The 20,584-nt window shown below is 33.1% G+C and overlaps 1 protein-coding gene across 1 annotated transcript; it reads right to left on the bottom strand.

Moving 5' to 3' along the window:
* Window positions 1-19,451: 19,451 nt before the first annotated feature.
* On the bottom strand, window positions 19,452-20,279 carry LOC108456396 (protein BRANCHLESS TRICHOME-like). Its single transcript, NM_001330014.1, has 3 exons — window positions 20,236-20,279; window positions 19,656-20,202; window positions 19,452-19,559 (listed from the first exon to the last, which is right to left on the bottom strand). The coding sequence occupies exons 1-3, from the start codon at window positions 20,277-20,279 to the stop codon at window positions 19,452-19,454; spliced, it is 699 nt and encodes a 232-aa protein (NP_001316943.1).
* Window positions 20,280-20,584: the final 305 nt, after the last annotated feature.

Below are 20,584 nucleotides of genomic sequence, written 5' to 3' on the forward strand. Positions count from 1 at the left end.
TTCAGGATTGCATTTATAATAATTTATCTATAATAAGTTTGGAACTGGTTAATTTGTAGATTTTTATTCTCCTTCATTTTAGTCTTCTATCATGATAATTAGAGTATATTTTACATCACAAAATAATGGGTTAAAAATAAAATTATTAAGGTAATAATTATATTCTTTGTAATTATAAAGCATTTTAATTATTTAGACATATTTGACTAAATTGTAAATACACAATGATATAATTTTATATTCTAAAAATATACTAATTATTAGAAGATTTCTCAATAATACTTAAAAGAAAAAATCGATAAACAAGTAACAAAACCTAAAATCAAATAATCATATACAATATGTTAGTCCAAAAAGTATTCGAAATACAATTACTATAAAACTAACAAGAAAAATATCTTCTAAGTAATTTTATTTAATTATTCTAGCATTTCATATTTAATGAGTTATTCTATCTCTAATATTAAACATATATGTCAAAACCATTTTTAAATCGAGTTTTGGAAAATAGAAATCGACTTTAAGAAAAACGAAAACGGGAGTCGCCACCAATCTTTTTAGGTGTGATTGGATCACCTTATAAAATATTTTATTTTAAAACATTAATTTTGGTCTATGAAAGTCGAGAAAACGGATTCGGGAGTCGGTTACGTACGAGGAAGGGTTAGCACCCTCATAACGCCCAAAAATTGGTACCTAATTGATTATCAAGTGTCTTTAATGTCGGAAAATTGAAAGTTTTAAGATGCAATCCCCTTTAGAATATTTTGATTAGGGTTCATTTGTATCAAAATATCACATTCGGTAAGTTAGAACGTAATATTTTTAAGACATTCGAAGCTAAGCTAACCTTTTGAAAATCTCTATCTCGAAACAAAAAAAGGCCATATCCAGTAAGTTAGGACACAACGCTTTGAAATTCCAAGACAGCTGCTCGTATTTTGAAAACCTTAAAAACTTAGAAGGGTGCTTGACTATTCGAATCAACGAGAAAAGTTGCAACCCAGTAAGTTAGGGCACTACCTTTCTTGAAGATTCCAAATACCAAGCATTGCCTTTTTATTCGAAAACTTTGGAATCTCCTTTTTGATTAATGCATGAGGAATCATATTAACATTATAGAATATAACATACAAGATAGCATATTACAAATAATAGGTAGCTAAAACATGCATTTAAACAATTCAATGGCAATAATGCAAAGATCGTACACTAGATACATACGTGTTTAAAATTACATCATGCACATAAAGATACACATAGCATATATTAAAGATGAATAAGCAAAACATATAAACATGCAAAATAATAATTAACTTAAAAGTGATGCATGATATACAATTTGACATAAATTACACAATATACACTACCACTTTAGGCATATATCATCATAAATGACCTAAATGTTCATGTATTATCATTGTTTCATGCAAAAATACAACATAGAGTATAATGAATTCAATAACATAACATCTATATAACAACATTTCATGCAAATATACCTTCAATTAATATAAATAATTAACTTCCATGCAAATACGTAACAACAATAACAAATAATTTACTAAACAATAACGAAATATGAAAAATAAGCAAAGTATAAACATATGAAATATAAATCAAATAAAAATATTCATAGACTTTAGATTAATATGAAAATAATAAAAGAAAACCCAAAAGATTAATATATAAAAACCATATTATAGGGTATACTTTATAATAAAATAAAAATAATGTAAAAAAAACATGGTAAAATAGAGTGTATGATATAATTTACAAATAAAATATATACAAATCATATAGTAAATAATATAATAATATATAATAAAATCTATATATAATATATATATATATAAAAGATAGATATTACAAGGAACAATAGATAATATAGCATGTAATAAAAATGCATAAATAAAATATAATGAAATATGATAAAAATATATGAAATAATAATAATAATATAAGAAATATTTTTATATAAAAATATAGTAATGTAAATAATATATAATAAAAATATATACCATATAGTAAAATATAAATATAACAGAATGGATAATAAAAATAATATGTATCTGTATAACTAATATTTAAAAATATGTAAAGTATAAATTTAAAAATATAAAAAGATTAAAATTGAATTTAATTAAGGAATTAGGGTTATTTGCAAAATATACGAAAACTCTGGGCCTGATTGAAATGTGCATTAAATTCAGAGGACTCCTTGGGAATTAACCCTAATCCTAAAACGACAGCGTTTCCACCAACTCAGTTTTAAAGCCACTGTGAGGATCAAATCGAAATAAAATTAAAATATTAGGGCTGAATTAAAAATGAAATTATAAAGATAAAAAAATGAGAGGACCAATTGAGCAATTAGCCTAAGTATAAAAAACACGCGGATCCTCCCCGGGTTACGGGTCAACACGCGGATCTTGAGGCCTTGAAACGACGCCGTTTCGGTCACAAAACGATCACCCCAACACGACGTCGTTCAGGAGGCTTATAAATAAAAAAAAAAACTCTAAAGTTTCATTTTGATCCGTGTTTTTAAAAAAAAATTTAGAAAGTCCTCTGAAAGAGAAAGGAAAAGAGGCCCTCGGAGCTCTGGCCAAGCCTCCGTCATCGGGCGGTTCATGCGCTTTACGCGCCCACGCGCAGCCCTTTTCGCCGTCGTACACGACCTTCAGAGGTTCTAGACCTCGATTTCTGACACAAGATGAAAGGTAAAACCCTTTTTCACACTTTAAAACTATTTATCAAGCTGTTTGTGAATGTATATGCTTTGAATAAAAATAAAATAGAAGATTCACCTCTTAAAAAAACTGCTTGTATTTGATTTTTTTTTTGCCTCCGTATTCGTCTCGTTTATAGGTTACAAAAAAAGGGCTTTTATAGCCACTATTTCTATTACATTTTGGGAAAGAAATGTTTTATTTCTTTCCATATCTATTTCGTTCGTTTCTTTATTTCCTTTCTTCTTTTTGCGAGTAACGTAGAAAAATTCAATGATGATGGAGGCTTGACGATGGTGACTACAGATCGATCATTGATCGCAAGACAGCTTACTGCAATGATAGAGGTAGCTAGATCGATTTAACGGACACGAGTCGAAGGCGTGACTCTTGGTCGATTATGGCGCAAACCCTAACTAGGGTTCCTCGTCAAGATAGATTAGGCCAATTGGACCGATTAAGTCCTAGGTTCAGGGGTAGGGTGTAAATGGGTCTGCTGGGTAATTCTAATTTTGGGCTTACGGTCTGTTGTAAATGGACTGTTTAAACATTTATTTATTATTTTTTTTTATTTTTTAAGGCCCGGGCAGATTTGGGCTATTACAGCTGCCCCTCTTTACTCATTGCTGTGTAACAGGAATCGAGCAAAGACTCATAAAAAGACCAAATTTTCCTGGCCTTATCGGATCATGGTCTTCAATCTGCTTGTTGCAAGCTCGAGACTGTCATGTTGATATCTTCGATCTGCTCTTCGTTAAAATGGAGACGCCCAAATCTGTTTCTTCGATTTGTTTTCTGACAAATACAGAAATGCCAAATCATCTTAGATCTCCTTCAGCGTAAACACGTGAAAGTCAAATCTGCTGTGTCTTTGATTTACTCCTTCTGAACACAATGATGCCAAATCATTTTGGATCTACTTTAGTAAAATCATCTGAAGGTTAGATCTTGCTATGTATCTGCTCTCCGTCGAAATGGAAATGCCAGGTCTGTTATCTTGGATCTGCTTTGGTGTGAAAACATCCGAAAGTCAAATCTGCTATGTCTTCGATTTGTTCCTTGTAAACACAAGAATGCAAATCATCTTGGATCTGCTTCAGTATAATCATCTGAAGGTTAGATCTGCTATGTGTCTGCTTTCCGTCGAAATGGAGATGTCAGATCTGTTATCTTGGATCTATTTTGGTGTGAGAACATCCAAAAGTCAGATCTGCTATGTCTTCGATTTGTTCCTTGTAAACACAAGAATGCCAAATCATCTTGGATCTGCTTCAGTATAATCACCTGAAGGTTAGATCTGCTATGTGTCTGCTCTTCGTCGAAATGGAGATGCCAGATCTGTTATCTTGGATCTGTTTTGGTGTGAGAACATCCAAAAGTCAGATTTGCCATATCTTCGATTTTTTCCTTGTAAACACAAGAATGTCAAATCATCTTGGATCTACTTTAGTATAAACATCTGAAGGTTAGATCTGCTATGTGTTTGCTCTCCGTTGAAATGGAGATGCCAGATCTATTATCTTGGATCTGCTTTGGTGTGAAAACATCCAAAAGTCAGACCTGCTATGTCTTCGATTTGCTCCTCGTCGAAGATAGAGAAGCCAAATCTTGTTATTTTGGATCTGCTTCAGTGTAAACACGTGAAGGCCGGATCTGCTATACTTTGGTCTGTTACCCTATCGCTTTAGGGGGTTAAGGCGCCTCATCCTTGACCTATATAACCTGTAGAATGCATATGTGCTTATGCCTGATGATTAGGATGCTATAATCAAAGTGAGTCACATGCTCTTAATTAGACATATTATGATGAATATGACCCCTATTTCAGACGTCACCACACATTCCTTCGTTTATCCTTACTTCTCTCAAAGTATTATTCTTGCTCAGCCTGTAGGCTTGTATCATTCTTCAAATGCTACGACCCACTGAGAATATCTATAAGATGATCTTTTCTTAGAATCGAATCGTTTGATTTGTCCAATCATTTTGGACTGGAAGAAAGAAATTCCTCAAGTTCTTTCAACCCTCACTTACATTAATTTTTCGAACAATTGTCCAATTTTAGTTTCTTGTATCATCTAGAAATTTTCAGAGTAATGCGCAAAACTTTATTTGTAAAAATTATTTAGTTCATCTATCACTATTTCAATGCAACATACTTTAAGAATAATGGAAGATGAATAAATCTTGAGAATAATTAGATTTGAATGAATTTGTCAAAAGTACAAGGGAAATTAATCTGAAAGCCTATCTTTGAGAAGAAATAGAATCTAAAGATAGCAAACAGGACAAATGTTAGATCCCCTAGATACCGCTGCTTGAGCGTTTATATGCCAACTCCATGAATCATATGTTTAAAAGACCCAAAGTACTTTGTCGATGCCTCGATATGCAACACGCTTCACTTTTCATTGAATCAGATATAGCAAGATTACCGTGTATTCTTCAAAGTTTGAGCTGCCCTTTCGGGTTTTCAACTCAAAACCCTTTTGGTCACAAGGCGCCCTTTGCGGGTTTTCACCTTGGCCTCTCCATTTTTCTCTTCTTCTTTTTCTTCAAAAACTCAAGGCGCCCTTTGCGGGTTTTTACCCTGAATTCTTCTCCTTTAGACAAAGTACTTTTTGACTGAGTCTGAATTCACTAGATTAGGCAAACTCTTCCCATCCATTTCTGCTAAGATCAATGCATCCCAGAGAAAGCCTTTTTCACGACATACAGCCCTTCCTAATTCGGTATCCATTTTCCTCTAAAGTCTTCCTGAATGGGAAGGATCTTTTTCAACACAAGATCGCCCTCATAGATTTCTCTTGGTCGCACTTTCTTGTCGTAAGCCCGCATCATTCGCTTCTGATACATCTGACCATGACGAATAGCCCTTAGCCTCTTTTCTTCGATCAAATTCAACTGATCATATCGCAATTATATCCATTTAGCCTCGTTCAACTTTATTTCTGACAAGACTCGGAGAGACGGTATCTCTACTTCAATGGGTAACACTGCTTCCATCCTATAAACCAACGAGAAAGGAGTTGCCCCTGTAGAAGTTCTGATGGATGTTCGATAAGCTAAGAGTGCAAATGGTATTTTCTCATGCCAATCTCTATAAGTCTCAGTCATCTTCCCCACTATCCTCTTGATATTCTTGTTGGCTGCTTCTACTGTCCCATTCATTTTTGGGCGATACGGAGAAGAGTTATGATGCTTAATTCCGAACTGACTACAAACTTCTACTATCGTTTTGTTGTTCAAGTTCAATGCATTATCTGATATGATTCTCTCAGGCATCCCATATTGACAAATAATCTCTTTATTCAAGAATCGACTCACAGCCGACTTAGTAACATTTGTAAAAGAAGCGGCCTCTACCCATTTTGTGAAGTAGTCAATGACCACGAATATAAACTGATGTCTACTCGAAGCTTTCGGTGATATTGGCCCAATGACATCCATGCCCCACATGGAAAAGGGCCATGGAGAAGTCATAACATGTAGAGGTGAATGTGGTACATGTATCTTATCTTCATAGATCTGACATTTATGGCATTTCTTGGTGTAGTTAATACAATCCCCTTCCATGGTAGACCAATAATATCCAAATCTCATAATTTGTCTTGCCATCGTGAAACCATTAACGTGTGTCCCACAAACACCCTCATGAACTTCTTCTAAGATTAACTTAGCTTCCACGGCGTCAACACATCTCAACAGTACTTAGTCCTTTCTTCTTTTGTATAAGATGTCCGCGTCCACAACATAATCGCAAGCTAATCTCTTTAAAGTTCGTTTATCATTTTCAGTTGCTTGTTCTGGGTATTTACGATCTCTCACATATTGCAATATATCCCAATACCAAGGGTTATCATTCTTTTCTCCTTCCTCAACGTTACAACAGTGAGCTGGTGCCTCGAAGATACTCATCTGAATGGGTCTCATTTCTTCCTCTTTATTCACTTTAATCATTGAAGCCAAAGTTGCTAGAGCATCTGCCATTTGGTTTTCATCTCGTGGGATATAGTTAAAAGTGATATCATCAAACTCCTCAAGTAACCCCAGAACTACCTTTCGATAATTAATCAATTTGGGATCCCTTGTCTCCCATTCTCCTCTAAGCTGGTAAATCACCAATGCAGAGTCTCCATATACTTCTATGGTTCTTATTCATCGTTCTATAGCCGCTCGGAGTCCCATGATGCATGCTTCATACTCGGCCATATTGTTTGTGCAATCAAAATCTAGCTTGCATTTGAATGGATAACAATCACCATTCGGGGATTCTAAGACTGCCCCAATTCTATTTCCCACTGCATTAGATGTCCTATCAAAGTTCAACTTCCAAGGATGATCCTCTGTAGCTGTTACATACATCAACTCCTCATTTGGGAAATCAAAATTCAATGGCTCGTAGTCTTCTAACGCTCTGCTAGTGAGGAATTCTGCTATCGCGCTTCCTTTTATAGCCTTTTGACTCACATAGACTATATCAAACTTTAAAAGTAGTATTTGCCATCTCGTCATTCTCCCATTCAACGCTGCTGACTCCATCATATATTTCAAAGGATTAAGTTTTGAAATAAGCCAAGTAGTATGATATAGCATATACTGTCTTAACCTCCGAGTTGTCTAAATCAGAGCGCAATACAATTTTTCAATGGGCGAGTATCTCATTTCACATTCAGTGAATTTCTTACTGAGGTAATATATCGCTTTCTCCTTTCTTCCTGACTCATCATGTTGGCCAAGCACACATCCCATGGAATTATTGAATACTGATAAGTACAGTATTAGTGGTCTATCTAGACTGGGCGGAGATAACACCAGAGCATTCAACAAGTACTGTTTGACCTTTTCAAAAGCATTCTGGCATTCCTCATCCCAAATACCTTGATTGTGCTTTCTAAGGAGGCGAAAGATAGGATCACACTTCTCAGTTAGTTGTGAAATAAACCGAGCAATGTAATTCAGTCTTCCTAGAAATTCTCGAACTTTCTTCTAAGTTTGTGGTGGAGGTAATTCTCGTATGGCTCTGACCTTGTCTGAGTCAACTTCAATTCCCTTTTCACTGACTACAAAGCCTAATAACTTTCCCGATCTAGCTCCAAAGTTACACTTTGCTGGATTGAGCTTCAACTGAAACTTTCTCAATCTCAAAAACAATATTCTCAAAACCTCAATGTGCTCTTTCTCAGTTCACGACTTGGTAATAATATCATCAATATACACCTCAATATCCTTATGCATCATGTAGTGGAACAAGTTCACCATAGCCCGCTGGTAGGTTGCCCCCACATTCTTCAACCGAAACGGCATTACTTTATAGCAGAAGGTACCCCACAAGGTTATGAAGGTAGTTTTATCCATGTCCTCTAGATGCATCTTTATCTGATTATACCCTGAGAAACCATTCATGAAAGAGAACAACGAATATCCTGCCGTGTTGTCTACTAAAGTGTCGATGTGTGGCAAAAGAAAATTATCCTTTGGACTAGCATTGTTCAGATCTCTGTAATCAACGCACATTCGCAACTTCCATCCTTCTTAGGAATAGGCACAATGTTAACTACCCATTCCGAGTACTTTACCTATTTTAAGAAACCCATATCGAACTACTTCTTAACTTCGTCCTTTATTTTCAGAACAATATCTGGCCTCATTCTCCGCAACTTCTTTTGGACTAGCTTACAATCCTGTCTTATTAGAAGACGATGCACTACAATATCGGTATTTAATCCTGGCATATCCTGATAGGACCATGCGAAGATATCCTTGAATTCACGTAGCAACTCAATCAGTCCTTACCTTGTGTCCTTGGCAATAAGTGTCTCAATTTTCACCTCCTTCCCTTCCTCAAGGGCTACATTCTCTATTGCCTCCTTTTCATGGGGCATAATTTGTTTCTCCTCTTGTTTTACCATTCTTAACAGATCTGGAAACACATCACAATCCTGGACATCTTCAAAATCCTGAGATTCCTCTAAACACATGTCTTGCTCGCGAGAGAAATCAGGATTTGTAATATCAATGCTCATGTCATTGACATCTAGGGGCCTGTAAAGGATAAAGAATATACAAAGAATGGATGAATTTAAGAATGATTATTTATGTGCTAAGAATGAAAGAATAAGAATTGCCAAAATTTAAAGGAATATTGGTTGATAAAAATGAAACAATACTCGTTCAAATTGATAAAAGTTATGTTTTATTTAAATAATAATAGATGAACATAAGCCTATTTTCACAAATGTAATCCTATTACTCCTAAGCTCTAGAGTAACAAGAATGTTTCGGGAATTACTTTGAAGAATTCCTAAAGACTACAGGAAGTTCCTCCACGTCCAATTATTCAGAGAGCTTCCTGATTCGTAAGGGCGAATGCCCTCAAGGTTCCTTTGCTCCGATCCTTCGTCGTGTCCAGCATTAATCTGATGACTCTCTTCTACAAGTAATCCTCCTGATATGAAAGTTTTGGATATAGAAGGGAATGTCATCGATTCCCACCCCACTTCTCTTCTATCTAAACGCGCCATTCTCCTTTCTTGGCGCTTCTCGATGTCTTTCCTCATTTGCTTATAGTCTGGCCTGAAGCCCAAACCAAAACGGTCTTTCTTCTTAATCAACTTTGGGATCTGAGTCTCTCCTTGCAGATACTTTCCTAAACCTCTTCCTGGTAAAGCTCCTTTTCTTGTCATCATTTGTAGAGCCATCTTCGTAGCTCTTACTATCCTTGGCACCAGTAGCTCACTCCCTTCCGAAATGAAAGTCGCATTTACAAATTCTAAAGAGCAAAAAGAACACTCAATAGATTCTTCGTTTGTCTCGACATAAGGGGCCTTACTAGTGACTGTAGCTATAATGTCCTCCTCCGCATTGATGGTTATTAACCGTCCATCGGTCACTAGTTTCAATTTCTGGTGCAACGACGAGGGCACCGCTCCTGCTGAGTGTATCTATGGCCTGCCTAATAAGCAATTGTAGGAAGGCTTGATATTAATCACTAAGAAATCTCCTCCGCATTGATGGTTATTAACCGTCCATCGGTCACTAGTTTCAATTTCTGGTGCAACGACGAGGGCACCGCTCCTGCTGAGTGTATCCATGGCCTGCCTAATAAGCCATTGTAGGAAGGCTTGATATTAATCACTAAGAAATCTACTTCGTATATGTTTGGCCCAATTTCTAAAGGGATGTCAATCCTTCCCATCACCTTCCTTTCTATACCGTCGAAGGCTCTCACCATATTCTGACATGCCTTCATATGAGAATCGTCAATGGGTAATCGATTTAGAGTAGACAACGGTAGAACATTCAAAGCTGATCCATTGTCAACAAGCACGCTTGGAAGTGTATACCCCTTGCATCCAGTAGTAATATGCAAGGCCTTAGTTGACCCTTTGCCCCCCGGTGGGATTTCATCATTATTAAAGTAGATAAAATTATCAGCACTTATATTATTCACCAACCGGTCCAGTTTATTAACGGATATGTCATGGGTGACATATGTCTCGTTGAGTACCTTCATTAATTTATCCCTATGCACTTCAGAACTCAGAAGTAGCGCCAATACTGATATGTGAGCCGACTGTTTACGCAATTGCTTGACCACGCTATACTCGCTATGTTTAAGGAACTTTAGGAATTCTTTAGCCTCCTCCTCCTTTACCGGCTCATTGATAGGTACTTTGGTCTCTTTCTCCTTCTCAACCTCGACACTTTTTGTTTTTGTGGGCTCCACTCTGACGCCCCCTTGTATCATAACGCTTCCCACTCCACGTATGGGAACCTTCAACTTGTACATCTTTCGATGCGCTAGCTATATTTTCTTCCTCTGGCACTGTTATACTACAGTCATAACTCCATGATACTCTCTTGCTATCCTTGTAAGGGAAATGAGTAGGCTTATGGATAATGACCTTGGGCACTGCTGGTGCCCCCACTTCGTTATTCCCTGGCAGGGAGATAATAATCCTTGGCCGGCTGGTTCCTTTTTGTTCATCTTCCAGCACACTTACTTCTCCTTTATAAGAGCTACCTTTACAAATTTATAGCTCTTTATTATCTATGAAGCCTTGCACTAAGACTCTAAATCCTTCACAATTTTGGATCTCATGACCCTCTTCTCCATGGAACTCACAGTAGTTCCCCGTTTTTTCTCTTTCTTTCTTAGAGGTTATCATCCCTCTCTTCATCATTTCTTCCCAAATCACCTTCACAGGCATCCTCACCTCAGCAATGTTTTCCTTCATCATTCTTTCACTAGCTTCGCCAATGGCATTTACTCCTTGATTGTCATAATTTGGCAAAGGGTTTTCAGTATTCGGGGTACTATCAAATTTTACAACCCCCATCTTGATCAACCTCTCTACGACCTTCTTGAATACAGTACAATTTTCAATTGAGTGCCTTGATATTCCAGCGTGGTACTCGCATCTAGCGTTTGCATCATATCATTTAGGATATGGAGGCTGTAATGGTTTCAAGTGGAAAGGAGCAATAGCATATGCATCATATAAGCTTTGATAAAGCTCACGATACGTCACAGGGATAGGTGTGAATTGCATCCTTTCGTGCCTTGTACCTGATTCCTGCCTTTGAGAATCCTGTTGCCCACCCGCAGCTACTTTGGGTTGACCAACTATGATCGCCTTTGAGTTGAAGCTACTCGTGTTGTTTACCTCATTGTCTTTTCTCCTTGGGGTCGATCTTTTGGCAGCTTCCCCCTCAATTTTGCCCCCTCTTATGGCGTTCTCAATCATCTCTCCCGCCATGACTATGTCTGCAAAACTTTTGGTGGTGCTTCCAATCATGTGAGTAATGAATGGAGCCTTCAAAGTGTTGATAAACAACATGGTGATCTCCTTCTCTAACAATGGTGGCTGAACAATGGTGTAAATGGACTGTTGTAAATGAATTTTTTTTTTCAAAATTCAAGATTGCATTTATAATAATTTATCTATAATAAGTTTGGAACTTGTTAATTTGTAGACTTTTATTCTCCTTCATTTTAGTCTTCTATCATGATAATTAGAGTATATTTTTACATCACAAAATAATGGGTTAAAAATAAAATTATTAAGGTAATAATTATATTCTTTGTAATTATAAAGCATTTTAATTATTTAGACATATTTGACTAAATTGTAAATACACAATGATATAATTTTATATTCTAAAAATATACTAATTATTAGAAGATTTCTCAATAATACTTAAAAGAAAAATCGATAAACAAGTAACAAAACCTATAATCAAATAATCATATACAATATGTTAGTCCAAAAAGTACTGAAATACAATTACTATGAAACTAACAAGAAAAATATATTCTAAGTAATTTTATTTAATTATTCTAGCATTTCATATTTAATGAGTTATTCTATCTCTAATATTAAACATATACTTATTGTTATATTCCATTGATGTTTGATCAAGTACAAAAATTAATAACAAATACTATGTAATTTAGTTAATTATTTAGTAGGTCAAAATGCATAGAAAATTATCTCTCATCAATAAAAAAATTTAAATTATTTAAATGAGATTAGTAAAATAGCATATAACAATATCTAAAATTTTAAAATATATATCCTACAATTAAAATACTATTATTACGGTATAAAATAAGTTTTCAAACTTAAATCATATACAAACATGTTCAGAAAGCTATAGTGTAATTATTTGTAATTACTCGTATATTATTCTAATTTTTACCTTTCCTTAATCGAGGCGTTTTTAATTTACTTAATTCAGTAAGACCCAGTCATCATAATGGTTACCTAAACATATCAAATAAATATAATTACAAATAATTATACTCAAATCTAATTAGTAAGTATATTTAAAATACTGGATTAAAGTTATATATGTGTTGCAGTCGCCCTTTCTGTAACAACTATTAGACCAAAGGTTAGTGATCCTCAAATTCTTCTGTTTGTAATCCGTTCTAAGGAGGATTGAGGTGTTACCCTAATTTGTTAACAATCTTTAAGGAAAAGAAAAGAAGCTTGACAAATTTTAATCATAGGTTAGTGCTGACTTCGGAATCAGGAATATGAGGGTCTCACACCAAAAACACAAATTATTACATCACATTCAAAAAGTGGTCAGCCATATATAAACACATATATGTCGTTTTGCAAATTACTAAGAAAAATAAAATAAATGAATGAATGTAGACTATCAAGATTAGGAGGGAGAAAGGCCTGCTAGGGCCAATACAAAATTATACTTTATCTCTTCTGTCTTGTGCTAAAAAAGTTATTTTTATTTTTATACTTAAAATTGTTAGGGTTGATTCTTAATTATTGACTAATGGCTTTACTTTTTTCTTCATAATTCTCAAAATTACATATATATAGTTACGTCAATTGTATGCATAAATTTAACTTTTCCTTCAATTATATATATTAAAAATAAACATTCAACTATTTTCACGTAAGATAAATATAATTATTTTTTATCACCCATAAAAATTAATAAAATATAATTATTTGTATATACCATAAGTAAACATAAAATAGTAAAAATTGATAACAATATTAATGATATGTAGAAGCAGAATATACATAAAATTATACCAAATTAATGTTTCGTGATATATTATATATTGAATTAAAATTTATTTCTTTTTATTCTTATAAAAAATTGAGTCCTAAATAGATCAAATCATGAATTGGAAGATACAATCTTGAGGAAGTAAGCAAAGGGTTTAACCCTCTTTATTCATAAAACAAAACTGCATTTAAATTCAATTTAGTCTTTTTTTAATATACAAGCTGCAACTTATAGAAAATATTTAATTTTATTTTCATCCCTAACTTCATTCCTACATATTAGCTTAAATTTCAGATCCATAACAATTCTTAATAGTATTTCAGTCCTAAAATCATTAACAATGCTGATAGAATGTATGCAACAACAATAAAAATTATTGGGAATAAAATACCAAATTTGTTTATCATTATTTTTAAATATTTGCCCTAACACTTGGAATGATTAGTGTTGTATTTTTTAAATCCAAATTGGAAACAATGAAACTGGGGTCCTTGTCAGAATTAATTATAGTCTCTTTTTATTGTCTTCGAAAGGAAACGAAAACAGAAGAAAATCATTTATGTTCCAAGAACTTTTAAGCTGTCGTCAAGCTATTATTACCACTCTGCTCCAAATATTCAATAGAATAATTATATAAGAATTACATATTTTAAGTGAATTCTTCAAATTTTTTTAAGTGAATTGATCTTGAAAAATTTGTAAAAATCGAATTGAAACAACTAAAATTAATTATATGTATATTTTCTTTTTTCAAAACTTTGCTTGTAACTAGATTAGAAGTTTAACTTTTAATTTTATATTAAAGTGCTAAATTCTACTATTAGTTTTTGTATTTTATAAAATTGTGAATTTAATCCATGTATTTTAATTTGATCATTTTTAATTCTTGTACTTTTTACAATTTTAGGTCTCATCAAACTATAATTGTTAAATTCATTAAGTTTTGTTATTTCCAAAATTTGATGCGGCAAACATATTATCTTATTTGTAATGCCATATCAGTTTGTTATTTCTACATATTACTCACTCAAAATCCAATCAGTGGATTAATGACTGTCATTTGCTTCAGACTAAAATTTCATAATTCAAAAAGTATAGAGACTTAGAATGATCCAATTTGAAAATATGGACTAAATCTATGATTCTACGTATGGTAAAATACTAGTAATTGAATTCAATTGAAATGATTTAACTACTATGTTTGGGTTAGGACTAAAATTTCAAATTTTGAAAAGTATAGAAACTAAAATTGACCAATTTAAAAAGTACAGGAACTAAAATTAATCAAATTAAACTATAGGAACTAAATCAACAACTTTCACAAAGTATAAAGATTAATACAAAATTTAACCTATTAAAAACAAAGACGTTAACCTTTTTCATTTATTTAATAACTATGTTTAACATATATTTCATATTAATCAATTGAGTGTTAACCTAGTTGGCATTGTTGTTATTACAATAACAAGAAGGATGTGAGTTCAAAAGTGCATATGTGTATTTTTCTTTCAATTTATAGATTAGGAAGAGATAATAGATAAAAGTAGTCACGTTAACATTAAAATAAAAGTCATCAATTCTCTTTATTTAAGTGGTTAATATATTGAATTGAAAAAAAAAACAAGAAGAATTTTATTCATAGTTTCTCAAAATAAAATAAAAATTATTAACTTTCTATAATTTTTTATTAATATACTATTAAAAGTAAAATTTGAAATAATTGTATTTTAACTTATTTAAGTATCTATCTAGAAACTTCAACTACTTGTGTATTCAATGTTAAAGCAAATAGTTTAGTTTTGATGTTTAAGGATTAAAGGGATTTGATTTCATAATTAGAATCAGAGTAAGAAAAACATGAAACATGGGATAAAATGGAAAAGGGGACCAAACCATAATTTTAGGGTTTACCGACAAACCTGACCTTGACCTCTCATCCAAAACGAATATTTCAGCTTTTCTACGCCTAATCAAATGTTCTATAAATTGCTTCTCTCTCATGTTTTTTTCAACTGATTTTGATTATGTAAATTGTATGATTATTAATTTTCACAACCCACATAATTTCATACATCTCCCATAACTTATGTGTCAGTAGTTTAATCTGTCATCTAGCTTACAATTCTAAAAAATCCCTTCGAAAAATGTGCAAATCAGCTACCCGAACTCATGAATTAAATATGTCGACTCAATTTTGAATTGTTTAGACATGTTTTAGATGAGGGTTAACCAAGATGTCAATTTGATTAGGTGCATGGGACCCGATTAGAAGGCGAAATGTAACATCCAGCGGGAGAATCAAATTGATGGCACCGTAGCTTCATCAAAGTCTATATAAAAGAAAAATAGAAAGGTTGGGAAGCCGAATTATTTCCCCATTATGATGAGATTTACAAGTCAAGAATTGTAGGCAACGAACCCCCATTTGGGTTGATCTCAAAGCCTTCACATTTTCCATTGCTAAGCCCATGAAACCAAAAACCACCCATTCCAATGCATGTAGACATCAAATTTCCTTCATATCTATATCATTGTTCTTCAAAATGATTTCAATAGACCAATTTTTATTACATCGTTTCTCTTTTGAAATTTCAATCCATTATTGAGTGTGGACCTAATAAAAAAGTTTGGGCATGGTATCTAATTATTAGACTCATTTCATTTATTAGGTCTATTAGGCCTTTTGTTGTTATTTTCTAATTCTAATTAATATGTTTTTTTTTTAAAATAAAATTGCGGTGGATTGGTGGAGCACGTTTAAACTTGGTAGGAGGAATTCAATGTTTGGCAAGGAGTTGCAAGAATGGCACAAATTGGAGAAGAAGAAAAGTGAGCAAAGGAAAGGCAAGACATAGACGACATAAGGAAGGAGAGCAAAAAATGACCCCCAAAAAAATTGAATGCCTTTACACGACAAAAGTTTTTTAGAAAGGGAGAAGAAGCCAATAAAGTGGGGAGGTCTTGAGGCAATAGAATGCGGAGAAAGAATCTAGAGAGATATTGAGAGAGTCATCATTGGATACGTTAAGAAAGCCAGGAGAAAGTAAAGATGCTGCATGAAAAAATTGAAATGTCCTCAAATTAGCTATACTTGAGGTTAAATTATGGGAATGCATTAAGAGAAAAATGAAGAAAAGTGAAGGCTGGAGTTGCATTATTTGAAAGCCGTCATACAAAAGATGGGTTTTCATGTAAAGAATGAATATAGTAGATATTTGATTTAGGTAAGGAATGAATATAGACTCGAATATTTGTAGATTTTTTATTTAAATATAGTGAGTTTTGATTTTTTTAAATTGTTATCTGTAACAAATTCAGAGTGTATGCAGATAATAATTTGTTGATATAATACATTTGAATTTGGATAATGAATATCCAAATCTACTTTACTTTTACATATAACATATTTAAATTTGGATATCCAAATTAATTATCTATTTTACTTTTTAAAATTTTTATTTAAAATATTTTTCACATAAATACGATTAGGTACGCAGTAAAAAATAGATTTAAACTTTTAAATGAATTTAGAAATTTAAATTTTATATAAATAATTGATATTCGAGCCATTAGGTAAGAGTTGAAGGGATAATAACATTTACGTTGATAAAAGACTAAAATATTAAATAAGTCATTTAAAAATAATTTAAAAAAATCAATTAAGTCATTTGAATTATTATTTGTAGCGAATTTATATTTCCATTGGAGCCTGTCAAGTATTGTTGTGACAAAGGGTTTTAGAAAGTTGTCAATTGGATGCACTTTTGTGAAGCAAGCAACCAGTGTCAGTGTTTTTATTTTCTGATAGAACCAGTGTATGTGGTTATTCATGAATAAAAAGTTGGCAATATATTATGGTGTAGGGAAGCAGCTGCCTGGCATTTGCAATCCTTCGGATTCGCAGCCCTTCTAACATACAGACAAAACCCACTTCACCCTCTTTTTCTCCCCACTTGACATTGACGACAACCCAGTCCCAGACATCACCCTAACACCATTTCATATAATTATTTGATTAGAATAGGATCCGAGATAATAATAATAAAGCATGATATCCTCCTTATTCGATATACACAAAATTCTCTCAATTTCAATCGCTTGCACACTTTTCGAAGAAAACTATCCCCTCTTAATTCGTAAATAACTGCAGCATTAGAACGAAGATTGATTATCTAAATTCACATTGGCTTGTTATGAAAAATTGATCAACTAGTACAAAACATCCTGGGTTTGACCCTTTTTGACTTACTGATTTCTGATTGGCTTTCTGAGTTTCAACTTCCATGGTGCTAAAGACTTGTTTTTCTTGGAAATTTTTTAATGTGTTATTTTGTCGGAAATCAAATGAAAGCATTTCTTTGATACTATAATCTCGCAAGTTGCAATATTCTGTTTATATGTTGGTGTCATTGGGTGAATGTTCTATACAACAAATCAATAGTGGCAAAAATATTGGATATATAGAAATGATATATATTTTGATTATAATGCCATAAAGTATTACTATAATACCTGAGCTTAGCTCGGAGTGATCTATTAGTAGTTTTATTATCATATTAAATCATGTTATCTAAGCCTAAATCCATTCTAATTTAAATAATTGAATATTTAAATTTAATAAGTGAAAAAATTTTAAATAATATTTTTAATAAAAAAGGCGGACAATATATTTTTAATAGTGCCAAAATCGAGCTCAAGCTCATTTCAACATCTATTTCTAGGCTCAAACGAGCTCAAGCTTAATTAAGCTCATTTACCAATTTTTGTACTAAAGTTCGAGCTTGATTCAATAATTAAGCTTATTGTTAAATATGACTCCTATTTTCAGTCAAATTTGAGAAATAAGTTAAACTCTGTTTACTTGTTTCAATCAAATACTGATTAGTTTAGATTATTTTATTATTATTTGACCTATGAATTTAGCCTATAAATAGGCTCTTTTACAACCTTAGAAAAATACACCCATTAGAGATTAGAACTCATAACACATTTAAGGAATTTTGTGTTTACATTTTGTGGGTTCTTTGTTTTCGGGTTTTCGGAATTTAGTTTTTATCCCCATTTTTTGTACTCTTCGTTCTTTTGCCATTATAGTAAAATTATCTTTGCCCGTGGTTTTTTATCCTATTTGTAGGGGTTTTTCCACGTTAAATTGTATGTTCAATTTCTCAATTTATTCAGCTATTTTCTTATTCGTTGCTTAATCGGGTCGAAATCCTAACACTTACGATTAATAATATATATTAAAAGTAAAAACGTAATTTGATAATATACAAATATAAAAAGTTTGATAAGGCTCACAAGCCATTCAAATCAAATATTACTAAGCTCAAATTCGGCTCGACCTCGAGCATAGCTTAACAATTACTGAATCGAGTTTGAATGTTTTCGAATCGAACTTAGATAGTTTACGAGCACTAATATCTCATTTACACCCCTATTCACAATACTATAACATATCTAAAAAAGTAAACTATCCACGTCAACTTTAAATTTACTATGAATAATAGTTAAAATATGGAATATATACTATCCACGTAGGTTAAAATGAAATTATATCTCGATGAATATTTGGATCTCCACTAGCATCCCTAATTTAGGAGCATCCTTAGCCATAGTTTTTAGCAACAGTTCTTGTGGTCGGTTGAAAAGGAAATCTTACTCTAAACCCTTACTTAAACTATAGGAAGTCTATTTTCCAAAAAAATAAAGAAAAAGAAAAAGTAAAGCAATCTTTTTATCCTTATGATTTTGTTTGCTATTGTATTATGATTGTGATTATATTCGTCAATTCTCATGAAAAAAAACTTTAATTAAATTTTAGTGATGGACTTTCAGAAGAATTAAGGTCTCCCTAACCCTTCTAATTAAGAAAACTGGTATAATGCATATTTTGTCCAATTTGTCATACCTTAAGGTTTCTCCAACATATTGTTCAATGAGGCTTTTATCACGTCTTTCCATTATCCAATCTTGCAATATTCAATGAACACGAACTTATATACATCCTAAAACCGTTAGCAAATTAAAAACCCAAAGCATAAATTTACTATTTTCTTATAAACTATCAAGAACAAGATAGTTTGGGTATGGGAGCAATGACCAATAAGGTGAAACAATTCAACAAGAAAAATAAAGAAAGTTTTAAGCCTCCAAAAAACGAAAGTTCAATTACTTGGATGGGGATAGATTAATCCTTAACTGTGCTTTTTGGCACTCCAGCTTTGAACCCCAACGCCTACTCTTTGATCCAATTGCTCGAACCACTTTTGGAAATTCAACAAACCCTTTGATCCCTCGCTTTATGTGAGGATTCTCAGCTTCTTGAGATGCTTTTTGCTGAACCGCCATTGATGAAGACACAGTAGCAGTACTGTTTATATTTTGGTAACATGATGATGGTTGTTCACTCGATGCAAATCTCGTTGACTCTCTTGAATCGGAAACAGCTTTGCTATTATTTTCAATATCAGATTGTTTGCGTTTAGTTTCCTCCAATTCTTTTAACTTCTCGTGGAACAAAATCTTGGCCTCGGCCAGCTTCATTTGAACTCTTTCTTCCCTTAAAACTTCAGCTATCTTTAGCATCTTTCTTTCCTCCTCGAACTCTCTTTTCATTCGATCCATCTCTGATTTCTTTGAAGTGATTTCTCTAGCAAGCTTTTCACACACACTCTCCAATGCTTCTTTCCCCCTTCGTTCTTCAGCTACTTCTTTACCCAGTTTCTTATTGAGAGACTCCACCTTTTTACGTGCTTTACGTTCGTACTCCACCTCAGCTTTCAAGTCGATGATCTGGGCTCGAGCAATACCCAATTCGGAATCCATTACTGGTATCAGTTGATGATGAAGGTGCTTGCTACTTTGGCACTGTAGTTGTTGATGATTAGAATAATAAAATGGGTTTTCGTAAAGTTTCCAGCTAATCCCATTCCTGAGATTACTAGTGCTTCTGTTTTTCATCATCAGCAGCATATCCTTCATATCTTCTCCTTTCATTGTATATGAGCTTTTTGGTTGTCGCTTTTCCTTTTCTTTTCTACTTTGCTGCTTTTCTTTTTCGTAACGGGGATTTTCCCTGTCAAGAAAGCTATTGCGGTAGGCCCATGATTTATCCTGGAACTTTAAAACTAGTTCTAAGGGAGGTGGTCTGCCCTATGCATTCTTGGAAGATATGTTTTGGATGCTCCCATCCAATCTCCACAAGTAGAGATTTATTATGCAAAATTACTATAAGATTCAATCCTTGAAATATGTTTTTCGAAGAAAAAAAAATCTTTATTAATGAACTTGAATATATTTAA

Source organism: Gossypium arboreum, chromosome 9 (assembly GCF_025698485.1).
Source record: "Gossypium arboreum isolate Shixiya-1 chromosome 9, ASM2569848v2, whole genome shotgun sequence".
NCBI classification, from domain to species: domain Eukaryota; kingdom Viridiplantae; phylum Streptophyta; class Magnoliopsida; order Malvales; family Malvaceae; genus Gossypium; species Gossypium arboreum.